This window comes from Euprymna scolopes, chromosome 41, assembly GCF_053919585.1.
Source record: "Euprymna scolopes isolate OS-2025 chromosome 41, ASM5391958v1, whole genome shotgun sequence".
Lineage (NCBI taxonomy): Eukaryota > Metazoa > Mollusca > Cephalopoda > Sepiida > Sepiolidae > Euprymna > Euprymna scolopes.
In genome coordinates, this window is record NC_136522.1 from 10,282,921 (window position 1) to 10,309,215 (window position 26,295).

The following is a 26,295-nucleotide window of genomic DNA, read 5'->3' on the forward strand; positions in this document are numbered from 1 at the left end:
ACCATCTTACTAGCTCTGAAATCTGGGGCCAAAAAAAAAACGAAGCCTATTCCCATGACCTCAAAGGTCACTACCCATCATTCAGACAGCCATAGACTGACGGATCCACCAGGGCGATAAGTATAATATATCATTCTAACATTCTCACATTTCCTGTTGTTGAGTTTTTTCAAATAACAAAATATCTCAGATTTTCCAAACAATAAGCAAATATATCTATTTTGACAATGACTATATAGGCAAGACGACCCAGCGTCTTCAGGTCAGAATCGCCCAACATGTTCCCCATTTCATCCGAGATCATCAACCTACCACCAGAAAATCTCAACTGATAGAATCGTCCATCGGCCAACACTTGGTCAATAAAAAGGAGTGCGGTCTTGTTTTCTCTCCAGAGTGTTTTTCTGTTTTGTACCGAGGACGCACAAAGTTCCACCTGTCTGTCCTCGAAGCACTTGCCATCATTGCTAACCCCCCTACTTTGTGCAAGCAGAGAAACCTCCGGCTTCAATTAGAATTATTTGGGTAGTCAGGTTTTTTTTGGGTTTTTTTTTTTTAACCTCCTCTCCGCTCTTACTCCATACCACTACCAAATATTCTAAAAAATAATAATTTTCAGACTTATGACCCTTGAAAATGTTAGTCTGAACGAAAAGCGCTTTGGGTGTATTTTAACGATCTTGCTTTTAATCAACTTATTTATTTTATTGAATTGTACATATAACTTGCCCCATTATTTTATTTTATTTCTTTTTTCTTTTTTTCTTTTCCTCACCCCGTTTTCCATCTTATTTTAGTTGATTGAATTTACGTGATGGTTCACTTCTTTATAATTATTCTAAAATTTTGCCAATCGAATAAAGTTATATATATATATATATATATTTTACTGTATTTCTTCGGGATATCTGCTGTTACCCAGGATCGATTAAAGCTATCTTAGCATAGTTATTCGACCCTCTTCAGGCTCCTGAGTGGGAGGTCTAATTCCCCAATGAGGGGCAAATTGCTCCCTCGGGTTGGTCACGTTACACAAGTGCTGAAACAAGTGCCAGAGGAGCAAGCAAGACCTAGTGAGGAACATATTGCTATGGACTCCACGGCACAGATGCACAAGCATAAGATGACCCAGATCCACATACATCCAGCAAATTGTACATGACACCAACTGTGATTCTGAAGATCTGAGGCAGCTAATGCAAGACAGGGAAATCTGGAGAGAGAGAGAGTCACATTGGTTCAGGCAAGGAGCACAACCAGATAGATAGATAGATAGATAGATAGATAGATAGTATTGCCCTATACAAAAGATTAACCGTTTATCTGGCCTAACCTGCTCAACTCTGTATTTCAAACAGATTTCTTATTTGAAAAGTCTTTATTGAATTGAAATAAATTTATAATAAAATTTGGGTAAATATTTGGTTGTTTTTTTTTTTTCTTATTTATACATCATTCCATCAGCAATGATCACGTAGAAGTTTTAAGCAATGTGTAATTGTATTCTTTGTATCGCCAAAAGATTAGAAAGAAAGCTAGACAGAATGTACACTTGTATGCTACGAAGAGTGTCAAATATATCTCGGCAAGATTGTCCCAAGAAGTAGCAACTTTATGGTAGCCTACCTGCCATATCTACTACCATCAGGGAGTGACATCTATGTTTTGCTGACAAGACAGAGAAATCTGGAGAAAGAAAATCACATTGTTCCAGGCAAGGAGCCTGACAAGATAGATAACCCTAAACCCTAACCCTAACCCTAAACCCTAACCCTAACCCTAACCGACCAGATAGATAACCCTAACCCTAAACCCTAACCCTAAACCCTAACCCTAAACCCTAACCCGACCAGATAGATAACCCTAACCCTAACCCTAAACCCTAACCCTAACCCGACCAGATAGATAACCCTAACCGTAACCCTAACCCTAACCCTAACCCGACCAGATAGATAACCCTAACCCTAAACCCTAACCCTAACCCTGACCAGATAAATAACCCTAACCCTAAACCCTAACCCTAACCCTAAACCCTAACCCTAACCCTGACCAGATAGATAGATCATCCTTAATTCTACATAAAATCATGCACTAATGATGTCATAAATGGATGACGTCACAACTTAAAAACTGGAAACCATGTTTTAGTATTGAAAAAAAATTTATAGCTTTTTGACAGCTACTATTCATCTTTTTGGCTAAGAACAAAGTGTAGTATCTGTTCTCCAGATGCTGCACTTCATTTTCTTGTTCTCTTTCGGTGGAGGAGAAATCCTTCATGACTGAGACAATTTTTATTTTTGTACCTTTTCTCCACGTTAAAAAACGACCCTGGTGTCTAACTCTGTCCCGTGGGGAGGCATAGTAAATAGGTACAAAGTGTAGTTTCTGTTCTGATACAACCTGGATGGAATGTCATCAGTATGTATGTGTGTGCGAAACAGCACTGGCCCTATTTGGGTTTAAGTAGCTTCATACAAAGGAGGAAGTTCCATAGGAGTATGACATTTACAAGCGGTCCCCAGTTGCATGTATATCCCCATTAGGGGAGATGATGTACGGTTTTTGCAACTCTTGCAGGGAGGTGTCGATGTCCTCCTAAATACAGCACCTGGGAATTCCCATATTGGTCACGTCCTCTGGTTATCACTGCTTTCTCGAAAACTTTGGTCAGTGGCACGTGAACCCAGTTCATGGGAAGAAAATTTAAGGAACTCTGCAACACCATTGTCCGCTGAGCAAGCGACAACACCAATATATCAACTCAGATCAAACAGACAGGCAGAAAAATTTGTGGACACGTTTAAACAAGCTCTGAAGAAGAATCAAGGCATGAACAAAAATGAAAGGAGTATCCAGAAGTTTATTGCGGTTAGGGTTAGGGTTAGGGTTAGGGTTAGGCTAAACCCAAATATGACAGCTGAGTTAATATTTGCAAGAAAAATATACTTTGTGTTTGATAAGATGTCTATTCTGACAAAAGAAACCATCAATAAAAGAAAAACAGATGATTAAAGTCTATTAGTCAGGTAACAAAGTTTTTTTTCTTTAATTTTTGGACTGGAAGAATGTGTTGCAGATGATACTTGCTACAATCACAGGCAGGAGCTAATGCTCGTGGCTCGTGATTTCAAATCCATTTTCTTCCTGGCTTGTCCAATCACAAGCCAGCTCTCAATCACATGACCAAGTGTATGAAAAGTAAAACTGAGAACGCTCTCCCTCTTACTCTCTTTCTTCCTGCTTTGCCCAGCAGCACACATTGCCGGGGGGGGGGGGGGCTTTGGCCCCCTGCCAAAGTTACTATAACAAGCCAACATGGTTCTCTTCAAACTCCCATTTATTTCCACGTATGATACCCACACAAACTTTCTTTATCATGCTGCAGAACTGCTCTCATCGATACACCAACACACACACACACACACACACACACAACCACACACACACACACACACTACAACACGTAAATACACTGAAGACTTTGCTCTTTCTTTCTCCTTTAACCAGCCTCCTTCGTCCCGACGACTGCTGGCTGCAGACACGTATGGACTGAGCTGTTCTTTCCTCAACAAGCCCGCAAAATATTAAATCTATCTTTACACAAGAATCAATGTGGCTGAGCGTATGAAAGGTAAAACTTTACATGAGAACACGTCCACCTACTACTGTTTCGCTCTTGTACATGCTACTAACGAGGATAACAAATAAAGTTGTTTATTAAATGTTAAAATGAAACTCCATTCCGTTTTGTCATTAAATATTAAAAATGTTTTGGAAAGAAGGAATAGTGACCAAAAGAATTGGAAAGCAAAGACATGTCAGGTGTTTCCTTGTTCCCAAATCCAACAAAGCCTAAACCATTGTTAAGATGACTATTGTGCTGTTGACTGAGGTATGGTTTTACGACCCTTGTGTCACAACATTCCGCTGTTGGAAGAAGATAAATGTCGGGTGCAGAAAGTGGCAATGCTTTTGTATGATTCCTTTATGTGTCCTCAGATAAACCTTTTCTCCTGTGTAGTTTTAAGAGGTTTACATTTCCAAGCTTTGCCTTCTCCCTTTGAGAATGGGTTAGCTTATTAATGATTATCTAAGCACTTTTGACCATTCTAAAGGGCTGTCTATTTCTTGAATGTAAAAAAAACTGGTTTTCATCTTGACAATTTTATCATCCCATCCTGTATATCACTTATGCGTTTTTCTATGTAATTACCTTTCACTAGCTTTTTTTTGTTGTTTTACAAAGGCGTCACCATTTATCAAGGCCGAGAGGCCACTCAAGGATAAGGGTTAAAGAGTGTACAGTAGTCAAAAGGACAATATAGTAATCAATAGTAATGGAAGTTCGGTAAATTTGTTAACTTAAGTGTAACGGCTCATCAGAAACTTGCTCACGTTGGACTTGAAGACAACCATATTATAGACAGTTGGAAAGCAGGAAAACGGAAGACAATTTCACAGGCGTGCAGTTCTAAGAAAGAAGCTTTGTTCATGGAATCTACGTATAGGTTTAGGCACAGATAAAGAGTGGGGGGAATTATTGATAGTGTGTACAGCTAGACGAGTGTTTCTTGTGAAAGTTTGGCGAGGGGGGACCATAGATTGAAGCTCAGTTGAACACCTTCCATGAAAATAACGATACATCAGAGACAAACTCGCAACATCTCTTCTGTGAGATAGAGGTTGCAAGGAAGAGAAAAGGACATCTCCTACGAGGCTACGAAGTCTATTTTGAACTCTATCAAGGCAGGACAAGTCTTTTCTAGCAGCTCCTGCCCAGATGTGGCAACAATATTCCATCCTTGGACGTACCTGGCTCTAATATAGATAGAGAATAGCATCAGCAGTGAGATATTTCCAAAGTTCCAAAGTCTAGCAGTTCTGAGGAAGAAACTATTGGAGTAGAAGGCCTTCTTACACCTAGGGATCTCTACTGTGAAGAGGTGGGATTTAGCTACTTGTCGGGTTTGTCGGGGGGGGGATTCACGTCGAGGGGGTGCAAGTGCTTGTAGTTCATCAGAGCATTCACCATTAAAGTATTTGTAGAACAGGCAGAGGGATGCAAATTTCGTCGATGGGACAGAGGCTGGAGCATAAATGACAGGTCAGAACCTATCAGGTTGGCGACTCTCTTTTGAACCCTGTCCAGGAGTGAGAGACAAGTAGCAGATGCACCAGCCGAAATGTGACAACAATACTCCATACACGAGCGAAATTAAGTATAATTTACTGAGCAGATAACTCATATTTATAAACTGACACCAACTAGAACAGAGGGGTTGTTGAATGCTTACTTAGCGTTATACACGATATATCAGAAATAGAATTGTTAATCAAAGTGTGACGATGAACGGGAACAAAAGTCCGATCAGTACATTTTAGAGTCAACTTTGGGTTTTGTGACAGTTTACGGCAGTTGTGAACATTTTGCAGTCTTGGGTTGACGACAGTTACGAGTTCAACAGTTGCGGTTTGGACGCGATTGAATGCAGATCATGGCTTGAACCAAATCAAGAGAGCTTTCTTCTTTTTTTTTTACAAAGGCATCACTACTTATCAAGGCCCAGAGGTCACTCGAGGATAAGGGATAAGAGTGTACAGTAGTCAATTGGACAATATAGTAATTGCTAGTAATGGAAATTCGGTAAATTTGTAAACTTAAATAGAACAACTCATCAAGAACTTGTTTACGTTGGACTTGAAGACAACCATATTCTAGTCAGCTGGAAAGCAGGAAAACGGAACAGAGTTCCACAGGCGTGCAGTTCTAAGAAAGAAGCTTTATTCATGGAATCTACGTTTAGGTTTAGGCACAGATAAAGAGTGGGGAAATTATTGATAGTGTTTTCTGCTAGACGGGTGTTTCTTGTAGAAGTTTGGTGATAGGGGGACCATAGATTGGAGCTCAGTCGAGCACTTTCCATGAAAATAACGATACAGCAGAGACAAACTCGCAACATCTCTGCTATGAGAAAGAGGTTGCATGGAAGAGAAAATGACAAAGAAAAGCTTTAGGAGATCGATATGACCTGACATCAACTGAGGAACACGAACCTCGGCAAAATACGTAGATGTTGACCTTAGCATTTAGAGGGTCGATGGTGTCACACATTCCTCCAGAGTGCAACTGATATCTTCAGAATGTGTCAAAGTTTGTGTTGTTTTTGTGGTTTATTTTCTCTTTTTTTTTTTATATTTGTGAACCCACTGGCAATGTGAGCGCCAACGACATAGCCAGAAGAGAAGACGAAAAAGAAAGAGCACATGTGGTATCACAAAAAAATATCTTCTCTCTTGTCCCAGTCAACTTGACCTTGAGTAAATCCATTGTCAAGGTCGCTGAAAAGATGGTGGTATCATTCTACTGCTCCAGTAGATACCTTACTGCCGATGCAATTCTCTACCTGTATAAGAGCCAAGTACGTTCAAGGATGGAGTACTGTTGCCACATCTGGGTAGGAGCTGCTAGAAAGAACTTATCCTGCTTTGACAGAGTTCAAAATAGACTTCATAGCCTAGTAGAGGATGCCTCTTTCTCTTCCCTGCAACCTCTTTCCCACAGAAGAAACGTTGTGGGTTTGTCTCTGCTTTATCATTATTTTCATGGCAAGCGCTCATCTGAGCTCCAGTCTATGGTTCCCTCTTGCCAAACTTTCACAAAAAACAATCGTCTAGCTGAAACCACTATCAATAATACCCCGACTCTTTATCTGTGCCTTAACCTAAACGTAGATTCCATGAACAAAGCTTCTTTCTTAGAACTACACACCTGTGGAACTGTTTTCCATTTGCCTGCTTTCCAGCTGACTACAATATAGTCGCCTTCAAGTTCAACATGAACAAGTTATTGATGAGCTATCCCCTTAAGTAATCCAATTTACCAAATTATAGGGAAAATCGGTGTAAAAGTGTAAAAATTAGAAAAAATGGAATTTGCCAGGTGAAGGTTATGGCGGTTACCATAAATTTTAATGACGTTTGAAAAAGGGTCACCATTTCGGTCGGTCCCCTTTTTGGGGCACCTCCGACATTAGAGAGAGAACAAGAGTGCTGAAAAAGAACGGCTGTGGAAAAGAAAACATCGGTTATAATTAAGTGCAACGAGACTTTAGGATTGATGATGTTTTATAAAAGTTTCCAAGATATATGGTTACAAAGAGGATGGTACATTTTCTTTGATAAAAGTCTTTACCCAGGGAAACTGATCCATCGCGTGTTGATGCTTCTATCGTTTCCGCATGTCTGAGAGAGATTTCTTCTTTGTATCTCCCTCCAGGACAGTCCTCTATTCCGATTGGCTGAAACCTCTGGTGACGTTGAGAGAAGAAAGGAAGAAAAGAGTAGTGAGAAGGAGAGAAATAAGGGAAGCATACCGTAGCAGCATCATGTTTTAATTTTTAGCCTTACAGCAAACATGTCTTCATAGCTTAGGCATTAACATCAAAGGAAAACATAAATTGTAAGCTAAACATTTTAGTTTCCATTCTCGGTGGTGGTGCACGAGTCATTTCTTTTAAAACTTTTTAAATCATTACTATATATTGGGCCCAATATAATATAATAATAAATACAAAATCTGCATCAATCAAAATATCATATTTAAGCATATTTTATGATCGAGCAATACCAGGCGGCTTATGAAAGCTCAGTGAATTAAAATATCATATTTAAGCATATTTTACGATCGAGCAATACCAGGCGGCTTATGAAAGCTGAGTGAATTAAAATATCATATTTAAGCATATTTTACGATCGAGCAATACCAGGCGGCTTATGAAAGCTCAGTGAATTAAAATATCATATTTAAGCATATTTTACGATCGAGTAATACCAGGCGGCTTATGAAAGCTGAGTGAATTAAAATATCATATTTAAGCATATTTTACGATCGAGCAATACCAGGCGGCTTATGAAAGCTCAGTGAATTAAAATATCATATTTAAGCATATTTTACGATCGAGCAATACCAGGCGGCTTATGAAAGCTGAGTGAATTAAAATATCATATTTAAGCATATTTTACGATCGAGCAATACCAGGCGGCTTATGAAAGCTGAGTGAATTAAAATATCATATTTAAGCATATTTTACGATCGAGCAATACCAGGCGGCTTATGAAAGCTGAGTGAATTAAAATATCATATTTAAGCATATTTTACGATCGAGCAATACCAGGCGGCTTATGAAAGCGGAGTGAATTAAAATATCATATTTAAGCATATTTTACGATCGAGCAATACCAGGCGGCTTATGAAAGCTCAGTGAATTAAAATATCATATTTAAGCATATTTTATGATCGAGCAATACCAGGCGGCTTATGAAAGCTGAGTGAATTAAAATATCATATTTAAGCATATTTTACGATCGAGCAATACCAGGCGGCTTATGAAAGCTGAGTAAATTAAAATATCATATTTAAGCATATTTTACGATCGAGCAATACCAGGCGGCTTATGAAAGCTGAGTGAATTAAAATATCATATTTAAGCATATTTTATGATCGAGCAATACCAGGCGGCTTATGAAAGCTCAGTGAATTAAAATATCATATTTAAGCATATTTTACGATCGAGCAATACCAGGCGGCTTATGAAAGCTCAGTGAATGAAAATATCATATTTAAGCATATTTTACGATCGAGCAATACCAGGGGGCTTATGAAAGCTGAGTGAATCAAAATATCATATTTAAGCATATTTTACGATCGAGCAATACCAGGCGGCTTATGAAAGCTGAGTGAATGAAAATATCATATTTAAGCATATTTTACGATCGAGCAATACCAGGCGGCTTATGAAAGCTGAGTGAATTAAAATATCATATTTAAGCATATTTTACGATCAGACCGTGCACATGATTGGACACAATATGATAATTTTTTTTTTTTTTACAAAGGAGTTACCACTTATCAAGGCCCAGAGGCCACTTGAGGATAAGGGTTAATGAGTGTACAGTAGTCAATGGGAAAATGTCATAGTAATCGTTAGTAGTGGAAATTTTATAAATTGGATTAAGAGGACGGCTCATCAAGAATTTGTTCATGTTGGACTTGAAGACAACCATATTTTTACTCAGTTGGAAAGCAGGCAAATGGAAGAGAGTTCCACAGGTGTGCAGTTCTAAGAAAGAAGCTTTGTTCATGGAATCTAAGCTTAGGTTTAGGTATAGATAAAGAGTGGGTGAAATCATTGATAGTGTTTTCAGCTAGACAAGTGTTTTTTGTGAAAGTCAGGCCAGGAGGGAACCATAAATTGGAGCTCAGACGAGCACTTGCCATGAAAATAACGATAAAGCAGAGACAGGTTCGCAACGTCTCTTCTGTCGGAAAAAGGTTGCAGGGAAGAGAAAAGGACTCCATAATAATAAATAGGAAATGTGTATGAATTAAAATATCACATTTAAACATTTTATCACCAGGCAACGCCAGGTGGCCTGCTAGTATACATACATATATATATATACATATATATATATGTTTTAAGAAAAATAGAAAAACCGAATGAAATTATTAAAAAATCAACGTTTCATCCTTATTTCAGAGGACATCTTCAGGATAATTGAAATAAAAATGTAAGAAAAGAAAAAGTCATAGATCGTGCGAAAAAGACAGTTTTTTAATCCTACCCATTCCCGACATGGGTAGGATTCAAAAACTGTCTTTTTCGCACGATCTATGACTTTTTCTTTTCTTACATTTTTATTTCAATTATCCTGAAGATGTCCTCTGAAATAAGGATGAAACGTTGATTTTTTAATAATTTCATTCGGTTTTTCTATTTTTCTTAAAACATAACGTCAACCACCGCTGGTATTTTTTCATTCCTTATACATATATATATATATATATATATGCATTTTTGGATTTTACCGTCATTGGATACTACTTTACCCTTCACCAGACTATCCATTCACACCGATCTGCACCAGCTTCTGCAGGTAGTACACACATTCTCCAGTGACATCGGAATGAAGTTTGGCCTGGATAAATGTGCCAAGTGTACACTCAGAACTGGGAAGAAGATCCACACAGAAAATATGCCGCTTAATGAAAACATCGACATCAGGGATCTAGAAGAGCACGAGCTTTATAAGTACCTTGGCATTGAGGAAAACGAGAACATACAGCAAAAATGGTCAAGATGAGGGAGAAGATTAGTAAAGAATATGTACGCCATGTGAGGAAAATATACAAAACACAGCTTACAAATAAAAATAAAATAGCTGTCATCAAACAGTTTGCTATGCCAGTAATAACATACAGCTTTGGTATCATTGACTGACCACAAAAATACATCAACCAGCGAGATGTAAAGACACGGAAGCTACTAACGCTTCATAAAATAATATATAGAAATCAGTGTCTACCAAGGCTGTATTTGACCAGGGGAGAAGGAGGTCTGGGACTCTCAGAGATCAATCATCAACATAGGGCAACTATTGTGAGCACTGGTCAGTATCTGAGAAGCTCCCAGAATCACACCCTCTCAATAGTATACGAACATCGAGATAAGAGCCAGCAGAACAACATCAGTCACCCAGCTGGCCAAGCATTTTGCTCAGGGCTGTCTCTCAGATTAGGACGAAACACCAAACAAGTGTGCCACAGAAATAGCAAGAAAGAGCCGGCAAAAATATACCGAGACCTTTCAACAGATGAACCTTAAAGAATGGGACCAACATCAGCGTGCAAAGTATTTTGGGGGGGGGGAACTCTCTCAGGAATACATAGATAAAGAAGATTCCTTGGACTGGCTCAAAAGAGGAGTCCTCCACCACGATCAGGAAAAAGTCATAATAGCTGCTCAAGACCAGGGATTGATGACCAATGAATTCAAGAAGATGGCAGGGATCAGTAATGACAATAAATGCAGGTTCTGCCATACAGAATTGGAAAGTGTTGGTCATCTGATATCAAGTTGCAAAGTTCTCTTAGGGGACGGCTACTATACAGCGAGACATGATGGAGTATGCAAGTACCTCCACTGGACCATCTGTAAAAAATTAAACATCAAGTGTAGCAGCAAGTCCTGGGAACATCAACCTGAAAGAACAGTTGGAAATGATTTATATACCATACATTACGACCATGTAATCCCTACAGCCACTTACCTTGAAAATGCTGCTGTGAAACCTGACATAGTTATATGGAATAAGTCAGAGAGAGTTGCAACCTTGATTGAAGTGAATGTTTCTAATGATGGCGGTCTGAATAGAGCTGAAAGAGAGAAACAGACCAAATACCAAGGTCTTATGAAAAGAAACTGGAATCTTAAAGAGATATCAATCATACCAGTTATCATAGGTGCCACAGGACTTATGAAGAAGAACCTGAAGTCCTACCTAACTAATATTCCAGGTGAACCAAGTGCAAAAGAGATCCAGACAATTGCACTTAAGGGAACAACAAGGATACTAAAAAGAGCTCTCGGTTGGTTTCAATAAAAAGCGGGGCAATGTTGGCAGCTGATTTGACTGCCCCATACCCAGCATTACAATCTTTAAAGGAAGAAAAAAAAAGAAAAGAAAAAGTGAAATCACTTTTTTCTTCACCCTATTCCTTCTGCTTCACTTTTTGTTATCAAGTAAGATCAATGACTTACTTGTAGTTTCATTAAATACTTTTGCAAACAAAATCCGATCCCGCATTTTGCTAAATCCTACCCTCTGATGAGAAGAAAAGTATTTCTTCGAAACTCTGCGGATTAAGGACTATCCATTTATTTTGTGCTTCCTTTTTAAAATTAAATATGTTTTTAACTCTTTTCCAAAGTGTTTTTAACATATTTTATTAACTACTTGTTCTTATATATATATATATATATATATATATATATATATATATATATATATATATATATATATATATAGATAGATAGATAGATAGATATAATTACTATATATATTATAGGTACATAATCACTAGTTGTAAAATAATGAATACGAAATCTGTACAACATCAATAGCTCTATAACAATAAATACGAAATTTGCATAAATTAAAATATTATATTTAAGCGCATTTTACGACCGGGCAACAGCAGGCAGCTTGCTAGTAGATGCATAAAAAAAAAGGCGGGGTATAACTTCAATATAAAAATAGTGCGAGTTCTCACGTGCTTCGAGTAGTTAATTAAGGAGAAAGAGAGAGAAAGAATAAGATAGAAAGATAGATAGATAAATATAGAGAGAAAGAGGTAGAGAAACAGACACGCCTCTTGAGAGACCGCACTTGATTAAAACAATAATAATGGCCGACGATACGACTAGCCTTCTTCAAAATCAACAACAACCAACAGCAAGAAGCGGCTTTTATAGAAATGGCAACGACCTTAATAGGCCTGTAAGTAAAACTATATTATTTGCCTTTAACTTATATATTATAAGTAGTAAAGAATTGCGAACGTTTTAATTTATCGTTTAGTTGATAAAACTCTAAACACTAAAAAAAAAACACGCACACACACACAGGAAAAACGGGCACTTGTGACAAATAACCTCCTATCCCCCAAACACATCGTCTTTCTGTTTTATCTTTTTATTTAAATGTTTTTTCTTTATTTTTAATTTTTTTTTAATTTTTTTAAATTTTTTTTTTAGTAATGAAAGGTAAATATTAAAAAAAAAAAAGTACTCTTTATTTTATAATTGATACTTCTACAGATCTATTTTTTTAGATTGGATTTTCAAAATATACCTGTAATCTAAAATTTGCGTTCCGAGTTACGTCGCTCGTGTGTGAACTTTACCGTCTACTTTATAAACATCGGTAATCTGGAAGAAAGACAGAGCCTGTTTCCTCCGTTTGACTATAGGTGGCGTTACTGTCTGTCCACCCAGTTACGGAAGAACAACATGTATATAATGGCACCCTTGAAATAAAAATGTTTTTTTTTTATATTTTAATTTTAAACATTTTTTTTTTCAAACATATTTACGTTTCTTTGTTTTGTTTTTGCAAACCTTTACGTTTTGTTGCTTGTTTATTTTCAAACATTTACGTTTTTTACGTTTCTATGAGCTCAGAATCTCCTTTAAGGAATACTCAAAACACATGTCACTTAAAGGTAAAATGTTATCAACAATTGCATCCACTTTGTGGTTTGGCAAGGGTTAATTGGCGGCAAAGATCGTAAAAATAAAAAAAGCTATATTTGAGAAAAATGTTTGCAAAAAAAAAAAAGAAAAAACGTAAATGTGTTTGGGGGGGGGGGAAACAAAAAAGAAACGTAAATGTTTCCAAAAAAAATTAAAAGCGAAAAAACAAACGTAAATGTTTGAAAATAAACAAGCAACAAAACTTAAATATGTTTGCGGGTTTGTATTACTGTACACATAGATTCGAAAAAGTTGTCAAAAAACAAATATATAACAAATAAATGTTATCAAAAGCAAGATAAGTTACTTTTCTACCAAAATGGATATATTTTTCGTGTTTTTATTCACTTTAACATTTTTATTCAGCTCGAAAAACCTACATTGTTTACCGATGTATTTGAAAATTCAAAATGGCGCCCGCGCCCGACTCTCGCTTTAACGGGGTAAGTTCTGGAAACGGTGTTATAAATAATAAACTAGACAAAATACTATTAAAAAACTACCGAATATATATCAACCTATGTCACGGTAATATATATTTAGCGAGTTTCTAACAGTATTTTGTCTAGTTTTATATTTATAGCACCTTTTCCCAAACTTACCGTGTTAAAGAGAGAGTCGGGCGCCATTTTGAATTTTCCAATACATCGGTAAACACAGTATGTTTTTCGAGCTGAATAAACATGTTATAAAAACACTGAAAACATATCCAGTTAGGTAAAAAGTTACTTATCTTGCTTTTGATAACGTTTATTTGTTATATATATATATATATATATATTTTTTTTTTTTTTTTTTTGACAACTTTTTCGAATCTGTGTACAGTAATACAAACCCGGGTGCCATTATATACATGTTGTGCTTCCGTAACTTCCAGATACCATAACATCTAAGAAAAATACAAAAAAATTACTTTTAACTAACAATAACTTTCTACTCATAACTTTCTACTCAATGAATTATAATTTTGGATTTGTTACTATTTTCGACATAACAATTATCGACTTTTTTTGCAAAATCGATCTGTCGACTCAATACTAAGACTTAAATTTTTTTTTTTGTTTTTTTTTCTGATTAGAGTATTATTTCCCTTAAGTTTAAATGTTCCACAAATGATTCCTACGCCATGTGAAAAGGCAGTTTGTTCCATAAAGGCGCATTCAACAATTGTCGTTTATGTTACCGCTCGCAGACGCAGCGTAGCGTCGCCGTAGCGACCGTAAACGGAAGCTGTAAAATAGCGGGAAGTAGTTCGTGGGTTCAGGGGTTCAACCACTCTAATTTGTTTTCTTTTATAGGTACTTGAGGTCGCTGTTCTGAAAAAAAAAAAATTACCCCCCCCCCAACTTTTATATTTAATTTCAAATTTTCCGCCATCTGAGAATGCGCGTAGCGTAGATTGCTACAATGCGCGTTCGCGCGTAGCGTAACCAGAAGCTGCAATGGTGGACTGCGCGCTCACGCGTAGCGTAACCGGAAGCTGCAAAATGGTGGACAGTAGTTCGTGGGTTCAGGGGGTTAATACTATGCAAACGGTAAATTTGCCCCAAGTTTGACTATCAGATTCGTTGTCAGCGACCTCAATTACCTATAAAAAAATAAATTAGAGTGGTCGGCGTTTTGTAGTAGCGTATCTGGATATTTACCAAAAATTAAAAAAAAAAAAAAAACAGGTAAATTGTGTAATTGTGGTAGGGGTCAGTTTCCTAAACGTCCATCTAATAGCGTTATGATATTTTTGTGTTTTCTTTCCACCTCTTAACTCGCCTTTACAATGACGCCATGGGAAGGTTTTCGAGTATGCTGAAAACGAATATCACATTTAAATTTGGAGCAGACAAATAGTTTTCCGGATAGTAAGACATTGGTAGGTTGTCATTTGCGATAGTTGTTTATTAAATTATGTGAAAATACAGAATAGTTACAAAACACTCCTTTCATGTTAAGATAGGCTTTCTGACAATAATACCGTCATTGGTGCTCGTGCAGTTTAGTTTACCAAAGACATTGAAAAAGAACTAGGGTTTGTTTTACTGTACACATAGATTCGAAAAAGTTGTTAAAAAACAAATATAGAACAAATAAATGTTATCAAAGGCAAGATAAGTTACTTTTATACACAACTGGGTATGTTTTTAGTGTCTATATTTAATGTAACATGTTTATTCAGCTCGAAAAACAGTGTTTACCGATGTATTGGAAAATTCAAAATGGCGGCCGGCTTTCTCGGAGACGGTAAGTTTGGGAAAATGAGTTATAAATAAGAAAAAAAAAACAGTCAAAATACTGTTAAAAACCCGCCGAATATGTCAGCCTATGTCACGGTAACATATATTGAGCGAGTTTCTAACAGTATTTTGTCTGTTTTATTTATTTATTTATAACTCATTTTCCCGAACTTATCGCCTCAAAGAGTCGGCTGCCATCTTAAATTTTCCAATACATCGGTAAGCACTGTTTCTCAAGCTGAATAAACATGTTACATTAAATATAAACACTAAAAACATATTCAGTTAGGTAGAAAAGTAACTTACCTTGCCTTTGATAACATTTATTTGTTTGTGACAACTTTTTCGAATCTGTGTACAGTAAAACAAACCCAAGAACTATATTGTACGTAATGTATTGTATGTTATGGAATAGTTCTTATAATAAAACTCGCTTAGTTTTATCAATCAATGTGTTCCTATATATATATATATATATATATATATATATATATATATATATATAAAAAGAAAATTAAATTCACCGTTGTTCGTTCGTCTTTCCGCACTTTTCTCAATAACTACGCCTTGGAAATTTTTGAAATTTTGCACACTCATTAAGCATGACATGAGTAAAAAAAAAAAAGTAACAGAACGGATTTTCCGGGACCCCCCCCCCTCTAGGGGTGCCTTTCGGGTTAAAATTGACACGTTTTAATTGCTAATTAAACAAAAAAAATTGATGCCTTGGATTTTTATAAAACTTTCTGAAAAGTTGTAACTAATTGATTTCTATGTAATTTTGTTTGTCTATACTTCACGATAACTCTTTGGTGTAACCCAAGGAAGGGCTCTTTTAGTGCTAATAAAAACACTCCATTTTTTTTTTTTTTTTTTTTTTTCATAACTATTTTACCATATTTGTCCAAAATTTTCTGTGTATATCTATTTAGCAGTTTCGCATGGTGCTGAACTCAAATTTAAATATGTTAAGGCCTTCCTTAGCCCAAGGCCTTAACATATTTAAAGCCGCCTTGGGAACTTTTGGGATTAAAGGGGGGGGGCAAATGATGAACTTAGTTATTTCTTTTTTTTTTTTTTGCATGGTGCAGAACTCAAATTTACATATGTTATGGCCTAAAACTGCAGTTTGTTCATTTTCACCAGGATTTGACGTCCTCTGGGGACTTTTGGAGCTAAATGAGTGTGGGGGAGAAAATATTGAACTCAACCGTTTTCTTTTTTTTTTTTTTTTTTTTAAGGCCCCCCCCCTCCTCGTCGGCGGAAATAGATGTCCGCGATACAATCTGTGCGAGCCTTTTCTAGTCTCGCACAAAAACACGCGTTCACATTTCGAACCACGTTTCTTGTCAAACACATGCACGTACACACACGTACTTATATTCACATTCACACACATGCTAACGTACACACACATACGCGCACATGTACACATGGACTGCGTCACTTCCCCTTAAAGGAAATCCACACATGCGCAAAGAAACAACTACAAAAGTGAGAGACCTGAGCTGTTTCCTTCTTTTCGATTCGGCTACGACCTGGGCGGTCGATGGACCAATCGCTCCCTTTCGGGGCACGCACCCGCACGCCTCATGTCCTCTGCTACTATGTGTGGGGGCAAGATCCAACTGACAGTACGTACACTTTGCATGCTTTCTATCTCCATGGCCTGGATTGACTTTCTCTCTCTCTCTACAACAATAGACTTTCCTTCTCATCAGTTAAGAGCAAGAGACACACGCCAAACCAAACACGTGCTGTAACCTTTCATTTAATTTGTTTCTTCACAAAATAAATTCTAGTTCGTTTAATTCAATAAACGCGTTGTTCATTCCTTTCTCAATTCAATTCATTTTTCCTACTTTGTATGACTGGGGAATATATATAATATATCCACCAGTCCGCTACAAATCTCATTAAAATTTGATTTTCCTCTGTAAAAAAAAAAAAAAAAAAAAGCTTTTTTTTTTTTTATTTTGAGAACAATATTCCATAACGGGTACGTACAATAGTTTTTTCAATATCTTTGTTTTTTAATATCTTTGATAAACTGCACAAGCTCACGTTATTTCAATGTAGTAACATAGATGCACAAGTACAAAGACATTTATTCTTGCAGGGTCCATCATCTCTAGTGACTCTTGGAAGACGCACAGCAATCTCGGTCAAAAACATGACAGCAGTCACTGAAATTCATTGGGAGAAAAAAAAATCTTGGCATAATCTACCTCAGATTTTCAGTAGACCTGGAAACCTTATGTCCTTATTTTAAAGGTGAGTGTTGAGATGGACGGTCATCTCCCTCTCAGTACAGACCAATAAGTCTCCTGTGCATTATGAGTAAGTTACATGAATCTGTGTTAAATAAAGAAGTAGTAAACCACCTCGGCAAAAGTAACCTTAATGACATGCAATATGGTTTCCGTTCTGCTAAATCTACAGGTTCATAAGAGTAGTGATGGGCAGAAATCAGAAGCTCAGAGTATTAATACTGAAGTCCCTCAGGGATCCATCCTGGGTCCAACTCTTTTCCTGATCTACATTAATGATCTTCCAATTCGTAGACATTTATGCTGACAACACTACCGTCTACGCAGCACATCAAAGGCCGTAAACAATCAAGTTCTCTCTGATTATCTCTCCTCTGATCTTGAGCGCATGGTACAATGGGGGAAAGAAGTGGCTGGTTACTTATTAATGCATCTAAAACAAAGCTTCTATCTCTACACCACTTACGTTCTGATGACAATCTGGCATCAGTTGAAATGAATGGGTCTCATCTTGGGAAGGCTCAATGTTTGGACAAGCTTCTGGGCTTGACTTTTACTCCTGATCTAAAATGGAATACATACATCAAATCTGTTGCCAAGGTCGCTGGAAAAATGAGATCCTTGTATCGATCCAGCTACCTGCTGATGCAATACTATATAAGAGCTAGGTACGTCCAAGGATGGAGTATTGCTGTCACATCTGGGCAGGAGTGCAAAGAAGACCTTATCCTGCCTTGACAGAGTTCAGAATAGACTTTGTAGCCTAGTGGGGATGCCCTTTTCTCTTCTCTGCAACCTCTTTCTCACAGAAGAGACGTTGCGAGCCTGTACCTGTTTTATCATTATTTTCATGGCAAGTGCTCGTCTGAGCTCCAATCTATGGTCCCCATCTCTCGCCAAACTGTCACAAGAAACACTCGTTTGGCTGTAAACACTATCAATAATTTTCACCCACTCTTTATATGTGCCTAAACCTAAACATAGATTCCATGAACAAAGCTTTTTTTCTTAGAACTGCACACCTGTGGAACTCTCTTCCGTTTACCTGCTTTCCAGCCAACTATAATATGGCTGTCTTCAAGTCCAATGTAAACAAGTTCTTGATGAGCCGTTCCCCTTAAGTAATCCAATTTACCAAATTTACAATTCCAACGATTACTATGATATTGTCCTTTTGACCAATGTACACTCTTTAACCCTTATCCTGGAGTGGCTTCTGGGCCTTGATAAGTGGTGATTCCCTTGTTAAGAGAAAAAAAATTTCTAAATGTTATTTAGAAAGCCCTTAACATGAGAAGGGCGTTTTGTAACTATTCTATGCTTTCACCTAACAATTTAATAAATAAAATATCCAGTAGTATTGTATTTAACTTGAAAATCTAATTTATAAAACTCATGTCTGTCTCCATATTTTCAAACTCTATCTCTTCCGAAACTAAAAGTCGCTTTGCAACGCTAGGGGCCTCAAATGATTGGATTTTTTACGGACTGTTCTTTTATGGGTCTTTAGCTGGTTAAAATAGTTTTTAAGCGGTCAAAATGGAAAAAATCGTTATACATTTTTGTACATTCATGTTCGTTTATTTTTTTATCAGTTCATACGTGTGTCATGTTGGTACAGTGGTAATGTCACCAGCTTTGAAAGGTTAAAGTTTTGCTTTTGGTTTCGATTCTAGCTGATGGCACCAAAATACATTTTTTTTAGCTTCTACGCTATTGGAACGAAATTTCAGAGATCGTAATACTGAATCTACATATTCCTCATATTTTTAAAATGATTCTATCCGAAAATCAGGAAAATCGATAAGGTAGAAAATTATTTATTAAAGAAAATAAAAATAGAATTTGAAAACGATCGTAAGACACAGTTCAACAGGGGGTAATTTTTCGTTTTGATTTAAACAATATGGCGGCAACCTTTCACTTGCTAACACGATTAAAATTTTTAATTTGGTAATATTGAGGTAATTTCAACTGCATAATTTGGAAGCTACCATTGTAACTTATTAGAATTGACAAAAAAATCAGTTGAAACCATTGTTTTTTTTATCTGAAAACTCCATTTATCGACTACAAAATCTCATCCCAATTCTGTAGAAGCGTTTTTTTTTTTTTTTTTTTTTTTTTTACACTTTTGAAATCACGACTCTAAATGTATTTTAACGACCCCCCCCCCTCCCGCTAGTAACCTTGTAGAATGCTTAAGGTAACACAATTTTTATCCTGTGAGCTCAATTCTGGTGTCACGGTATTAAATTGTTACATGTGTAACATAAGCTATGTTACATGTGTATATTCACTGTCAGTGCTCCAGTAGAAGAATCCCCGCCCTCCAAATAAAAATACAGCTCCGTTTTTGTTTTTCTTTTTGTTTGTCTTTTTGGGGTGGGGGATAGGAGTGCGACATTTATTTGTTATACTGTTGAAATTTTGACCACTTTTTCGTATCTTTGTGGATTTGTAGCAGTTAACAAACTTTACTGTAAGCGGATCAATGCCCGGTGCCAAAGTGATTCGGTCGCACTGCCCAATCAATTGGCAGGGCGCATTGATTTTAGCTGTCCCCTTAAGAATTATTTTGATCCCTTTGGGATCTCGGCTGCGATCGACAGAGGGATGCCAGCAAGCAACCTATACAGACCCCTCTCACTCACTCCTCCCACTGCTACTTGTTGACGACAGCAGTCTGATGGCAGACGACACTTTAAAACACATTTATACTTTCTTTCTTACTCTCCAGTCTGAGATACAATCTCGCCTTTCTTAAATAAACCCTTTGTTGTTGTTTTGTTAAAAGAAATGTCGTTTGGCCTTGTGTTTATTTAAGCAATAATCCACCTATAGATTGCAAAACAAACCCGGACATTTTATGCACCATATTTTATCCTTAATAGTAAATAATAAACAAACAAATTAAATTAAAATTTAAGTGAATAAAAGAACTTGCATTTGAACAGAAAATTCTTGTTTATAATCGCCATTCTGTGTTACTTTGGTAACTGGGAAGCTTTTCAAAGTGGATAGTAGTATCGTAGCAATTTACCCCCCCCCCCCGCGCCTCCTTATTGTTGAACAACATATTTGTAAATGAGAAATTCTGGAATCCAGCAAATCTAAACAACACGGGTGCAATGGTTCAAAGCCCATCTCACTGGAAGAGGTAGACAACTTTACTGAGGCTTGAGTAAAGAAGCACACCCTTTTTATACAGTTTTGCCAGCTGCTCATATGACACTTTAATGGGATTCAATTGATCAGCTTATGTGCAGAAAGAATTTTCTTTTTGCATGTCTGCCAAGGCTTGGGGGTAGGGGTTGCTCGAAGGGGTCACTATATCTTACAACTTTTTACATACTGCCTAGATTATATGTCCGTTTTACGAAACCAGGTCGTTTGAATCTTTTGTTACAAAATTTGCGCTGTGATTTCATTTTCTCTACTATGGCGTGATGTTTGACCTAGAAAACCACGCATTCATGTGCTTTTTTTTAAACGTTTAATTTCATCCTTCATCACTTCTCCCCCCCCCCATAACGTTGTGGTAAGTTGTTAGGCTATTTGCCTCGAGGCTTCGGGTTCGAGCCTGCCTCCCTACCAAAGTTTTTTCTTTTACACCCGGCCAATACCGGGCACTCCCGCTAGTTCAAGTATAAATTGCAAATTACACACACACACACACACACACACACACACACACTAAGAGAAAACAACAAAGCAACGGCGACGCACATACAGAAAAATTATCTCTACGAATAAAACAACTTCAGTTCAAAATGAATAACATTTTGGTGGGAGGAGGGGCGATTTAATATAGTGCTTGTTTCTTGAACAACAGATTGCAAATGAATTTCTTAGCTCCACCGAATCAAAACTTAAGTGCAATGGTTCAGTTCCATTTTGTTAGGAGAGGTATACAGAACCAACTCTACTGTCAGACCCCCAGAAAACAAAAATGCCTCTGTGAAACAGAGGGCCAGGTTTAATTAATTTTGACGATTGTCCGACTTATTTACTTTCTCAATTCCCCTCAAAACTTGATGTTTTCGTCCTGGGACTAGAAAAAAAAATAGCATGTTTTACTTGCTAACTTTTGCATAAGATTGGAGTACAAATAAAAAATATATATATATATATATATATATATATGCAAGTGTGTTCGTGGGGTGTGTGGGTGCCCAATTCAAAGTTTTATGAAAGACTTGGTTTTGAATAGAGGCTGCAAAAGTTGCTGACCATTCCAAGTCAAAAATATTGGAAGCGTCATATTCAAATAGATCTTAACCTTATTGACTATACCCGTGCTTCTCCTGCTGCTGCTAACCCTGCCCGCCCTACACTCATGTTTCCATCATCACACTAAAGACTGCCAAAGGATCGGTCTCGAAAAGAAACATTTTTTTTTTTTATAAGACATTTTGTATTCCTACATGTCAACACAGGAAATAAATACAGAAAAGATAAACATTTATTTTTCATATTGATATTTCATTCATACATATATATTAGTGATGGGACGATTCCAATATTTTTCCCCGATTTCGATACAATTTCCGATTCTTTATAAATCTTTAAGTATTTAACTATAGAGTTGTTATTTTCCCTGATCTCTGTAAAAAGCTCATGTTTAAATGTGCACATATTTTCCTAAATGTAAAATTACACTTATGAAAGATGATCTATAAATTTTTGCTTTACTGGTATTTTAAAATCAATAAATATTATTTTATTATTACCAATGGAAGATTTTTGCTTTAAACAAAATCAAATAAAAAAAAAAAGACAAAAGAATCGTTTTGGCATCAGAAAATAGGCAACAATTTTTTTTTTTTTTTTTTTTTCCCCGATAACAATTCCGATACCCCTAAATTTGTTGATTTTCCTAATTCCGATTCATATATATATATATATATATATATATATATATATATACACACTAGCATTTCAGCCTGGCGTTGCCCGGGTGTTTTGAAGTGTGTTGAGCAAAAAAAAAAAAAAAAGCAGTCAATTTTAACTTTGACTCCTATTATGACCCCTTAACATTTATTGTTTTGGGCTCAAATCAAGTTATTAAGTTACATCCATGTCCAAGAGACCTATATCTAAAATTTCAATTATTTATACCCAAAATTGGTGGATGAGTTTGGTAGTTCTCAAAGGTCAAATCGTTGAACTTTGACCCCTTAACAGCCAAACTTCTGGCCGAAAACCGATCAAAGATTTTCCCAAATCTCGGTACCCTGTATATCAAATTTCGAGTATGTAGACTGAAAATTGGCAGTTATTGCATAGGGAAATGTGCACGCACGCACACATAGACACACACACACACATTCACTTTTATAGATATTAATTTTACTAAACATTTGAATATTTTATTCAAATATTAAATATTTTTTCGTGCATAAAAGTAATCCATGGACGCATGTTTCTGGGTATCACCTGTCTTCAGCATGGCTAAACTTTTGATAATAATTTTTATTTAATTTTAAGAAAGTTTAATTTTTACAGTTCAAAGCAAATTGTTATAAAACTACGACTAATTTTACTAAAGTCACCTTTTATTCTCTACATGCAGGCCGCCCGGCATTACCCGGTCATAAAATACGCTTAAATATATTTTAATTCATGCAGATTTCATATTTAATCAGCCAAATCTCTATTGATGATCATATTATAGCCAATAGATATAGTAATGATTTCAAGAGTTTAAAAAAAAATTGACTTTGGTGCCATTGTCTAATTGACTACTGTACATTCTTTAACCCTTATCCTTGAGTGGCCACTGGGCCTTGATAAGTGGTGATGCCTAGGTAAAAAATGAAACGACTTGAAGCTAAAATTTATATGTACGCATGCTCAGCAGTTAGTCAGTTTTGCCAAGAGTAACGTTTTTTTTTGTTTTTTGTTTTTTTTTCAACTTTAACCCCTTAGCAACTATTTTTACATGCTAAAAAACAAATTGAAACTGTTCCCGAGGTACAAATACCAATATATTAACTTTTAAGTCTATACACCAAATAGTCTGAAAGGAGATTGGTAGAGATGTTTCGCATATACAGATAAGGTTAATTATATAGATAGATATAAAAACGTGTGCTAGAACGTTTTTCATCCTAATTCTACACAATTATACATCATCATCATGACGGGCTCCTTGCCCGGACCAATGTGACTCTTCCTTTCCAGAGTTTCCTGTCTTCCATCAGTTGTCTCAAATCTTCAGGTTCACAGTTGGCGTCGTGTGCTATTTGTTGGAGGTACGTGGATCTAGATCGTCCTCTGCTTGCGCATCCGTGTCGTGGAGCCCATAGCAATACATCACTCACCAATTCACGCTTGCTCCTCAGACAATGACCAGCAAATCGTAGGCATCTTTCTCTGATGGTATTAGATATGGCAGGTAGATTGCCATAAAGTTGTTGCTTCGTGGGATGATTTTGCTAAGATATTTAATATTGTTCCTAGCATACGGATGTATGTGCCGTCTAGTTTTCTTTCCAATCGGAATTCGCATCTCAAAAGCATGGACCGCATTGGATGGGCTACATTCGGTATGGACTTCGAGACTGGCTGACAAACTGAAAAGGCAGTTCTTCAGGGCAGTGGTTGAGTCTGTCCTTGTTTACGGTGCTACAACCTGGACACAATTATACACGATGTAGAAATTATGCGTAAAAAGAATTAAATGTGATAGTAAAATGAAACCAATTATCAAATAAGAAACCACAAAAATGAATAAGCAATTAATGAATGCTTGTTTTTAAAAGGAATATGCAAATTAGTTAACCTTCATGAAGTTGCTCGCATATCCATGACTGAGTATATTTAGAAGTTCATTTTTACAAATTTTAAATAGAAAACGTAGGCTTTTAATATCAATGTCAGAGCGAGAAAAAACATAACGTTATATATAAATAGATTTATCAACTTATTTGATGTAAACTTTTAATACATGAGGATTTGCTAAGAATTTTAAAGCTAGAAAATTGTTTTGATGAAAACATTTTTCATGGTTTTTGTCGGGCAGCATGAAACTTTTTTTTCTTCATAGCAATTAAGTGTAGTGGCAACACACTATACTTTTATCAAATCCACATGGACAATAGATTATGTAGATTTACGGTTGTTTGTCGGAATGCAGTCTATGCTCTCTTTTTCTCCTTTTTTCTTTTTTTTTCTTTTTTTCTCTTTTTCCTCTTTCTTTTTCCTCTTTCTTTTCTCTTTTTTCTTTTTCTCCTTTTTTCTCTTTTTTCTCTTTTATTTCTCCTCTTTTCTTTCTCCTCTTTTCTTTCTCCTTCTCTTTTCTTTCTCCTTCTCTTTTCTTTCTCCTTCTCTTTTCTTTCTCCTTCTCTTTTCTTTCTCCTTCTCTTTTCTTTCTCCTTCTCTTTTCTTTCTCTTTTCTTTCTCCTTCTCTTTTCTTTCTCTTTTCTTTCTCCTTTCCTTCTCCTTTCCTTCTCCTTTCTTTCTCCTTCTCTTTTCTTTCTCCTTCTCTTTTCTTTCTCCTTCTCTTTTCTTTCTCCTTCTCTTTTCTTTCTCCTTCTCTTTTCTTTCTCCTTCTCTTTTCTTTCTCCTTCTCTTTTCTTTCTCCTTCTCTTTTCTTTCTCCTTCTCTTTTCTTTCTCCTTCTCTTTTCTTTCTCCTTCTCTTTTCTTCTTTTCTTTGTTTCTTTCTCAAGTATCCATTAGAATTCGAGCCAACCAGACACATCTGTCTAAAAAAGATTGTCCGAAGTAACAGGTGTTTTGTCCCTGGCGATTCAGTGACGTCATTCTATAATACGTTACTTGCTACGTTCACTTTGTAAAGATTTTCTACTTTGCGTGCGAATTAACTTTGCAATCTTTAGATATATATGCGTATATATAAAAATAGATTTAATTTTACTCAGCACAAACATCAGTTTCAATTGTGGAAATGAAGTTTAACTATTATCTTTTATAGTAAAAAATATGCTGTAAAAGTATATATAAAAAATTTATATACAAACAAGAAAACGCAATCTCTGAAAATTGAAACGCTAAATTAAGGCAAATCTTTGACAAATAAAGTGCTCAATATTCTACGGGATAGAAAATAACGTGTACACTTTATTCTTCCGGTTTTATTTTGATTGATAAAATGCGGAAACATGATTGGTAATACTGTGAAACTGCAGTAAAGTGTTTAAAAGTGATATACACACACACACACACACACACACACACACATATATATATATATATATATATATATATATATATATATATATATATATAAACAAACGGGTTACTGCAGTTGCATAAAGCAACAGTTTCAGAAAGAGTATAAGTTCATCTTTGGAATGGAAGCTCCAATTGTATCTGAAAAAAGGAAATCCTGTGTTCGACAAAGACCAGCGGTGAGTAGATAAGTTATTTTATTTGATTAATGGGGGCGAATTCATAGAATGGAGTGCCAATGGAGGACTGAGTTTTATATCAACGTTGTCGTTTATCATCATTATCATTCTCTCTTCCTTTTCTCTCTCTCTTTCCTTTTCTCTCTCTCTTCCTTTTCTCTCTCTCTTCCTTTTCTCCTCTCTCTTCCTTTTCTCTCTCTCTTCCTTTTCTCTCTCTCTTCCTTTTCTCTCTCTCTTCCTTTTCTCTCTCTCTTCCTTTTCTCTCTCTTCCTTTTCTCTCTCTTCCTTTTCTCTCTCTTCCTTTTCTCTCTCTTCCTTTTCTCT

The 26,295-nt window shown here is 36.3% G+C and overlaps 1 protein-coding gene across 2 annotated transcripts in view; it reads left to right on the forward strand.

Moving 5' to 3' along the window:
- The first annotated feature begins 12,139 nt into the window (after positions 1-12,139).
- The window catches only part of LOC145266344 (uncharacterized), a 30,461-nt gene continuing 16,305 nt past the window's right edge, over positions 12,140-26,295 (forward strand). Inside the window, exon 1 of one of the 2 annotated variants that reach the window (XM_080121936.1) lies at positions 12,140-12,342. In XM_080121936.1, the coding sequence (XP_079978062.1) occupies positions 12,250-12,342 (93 nt within the window). In that variant the 5' untranslated portion in view covers positions 12,140-12,249. Of the gene's footprint in view, positions 12,343-25,866; positions 25,972-26,295 lie in introns of those variants that run through there. The other variant, XM_080121937.1, reaches the window with a different exon arrangement.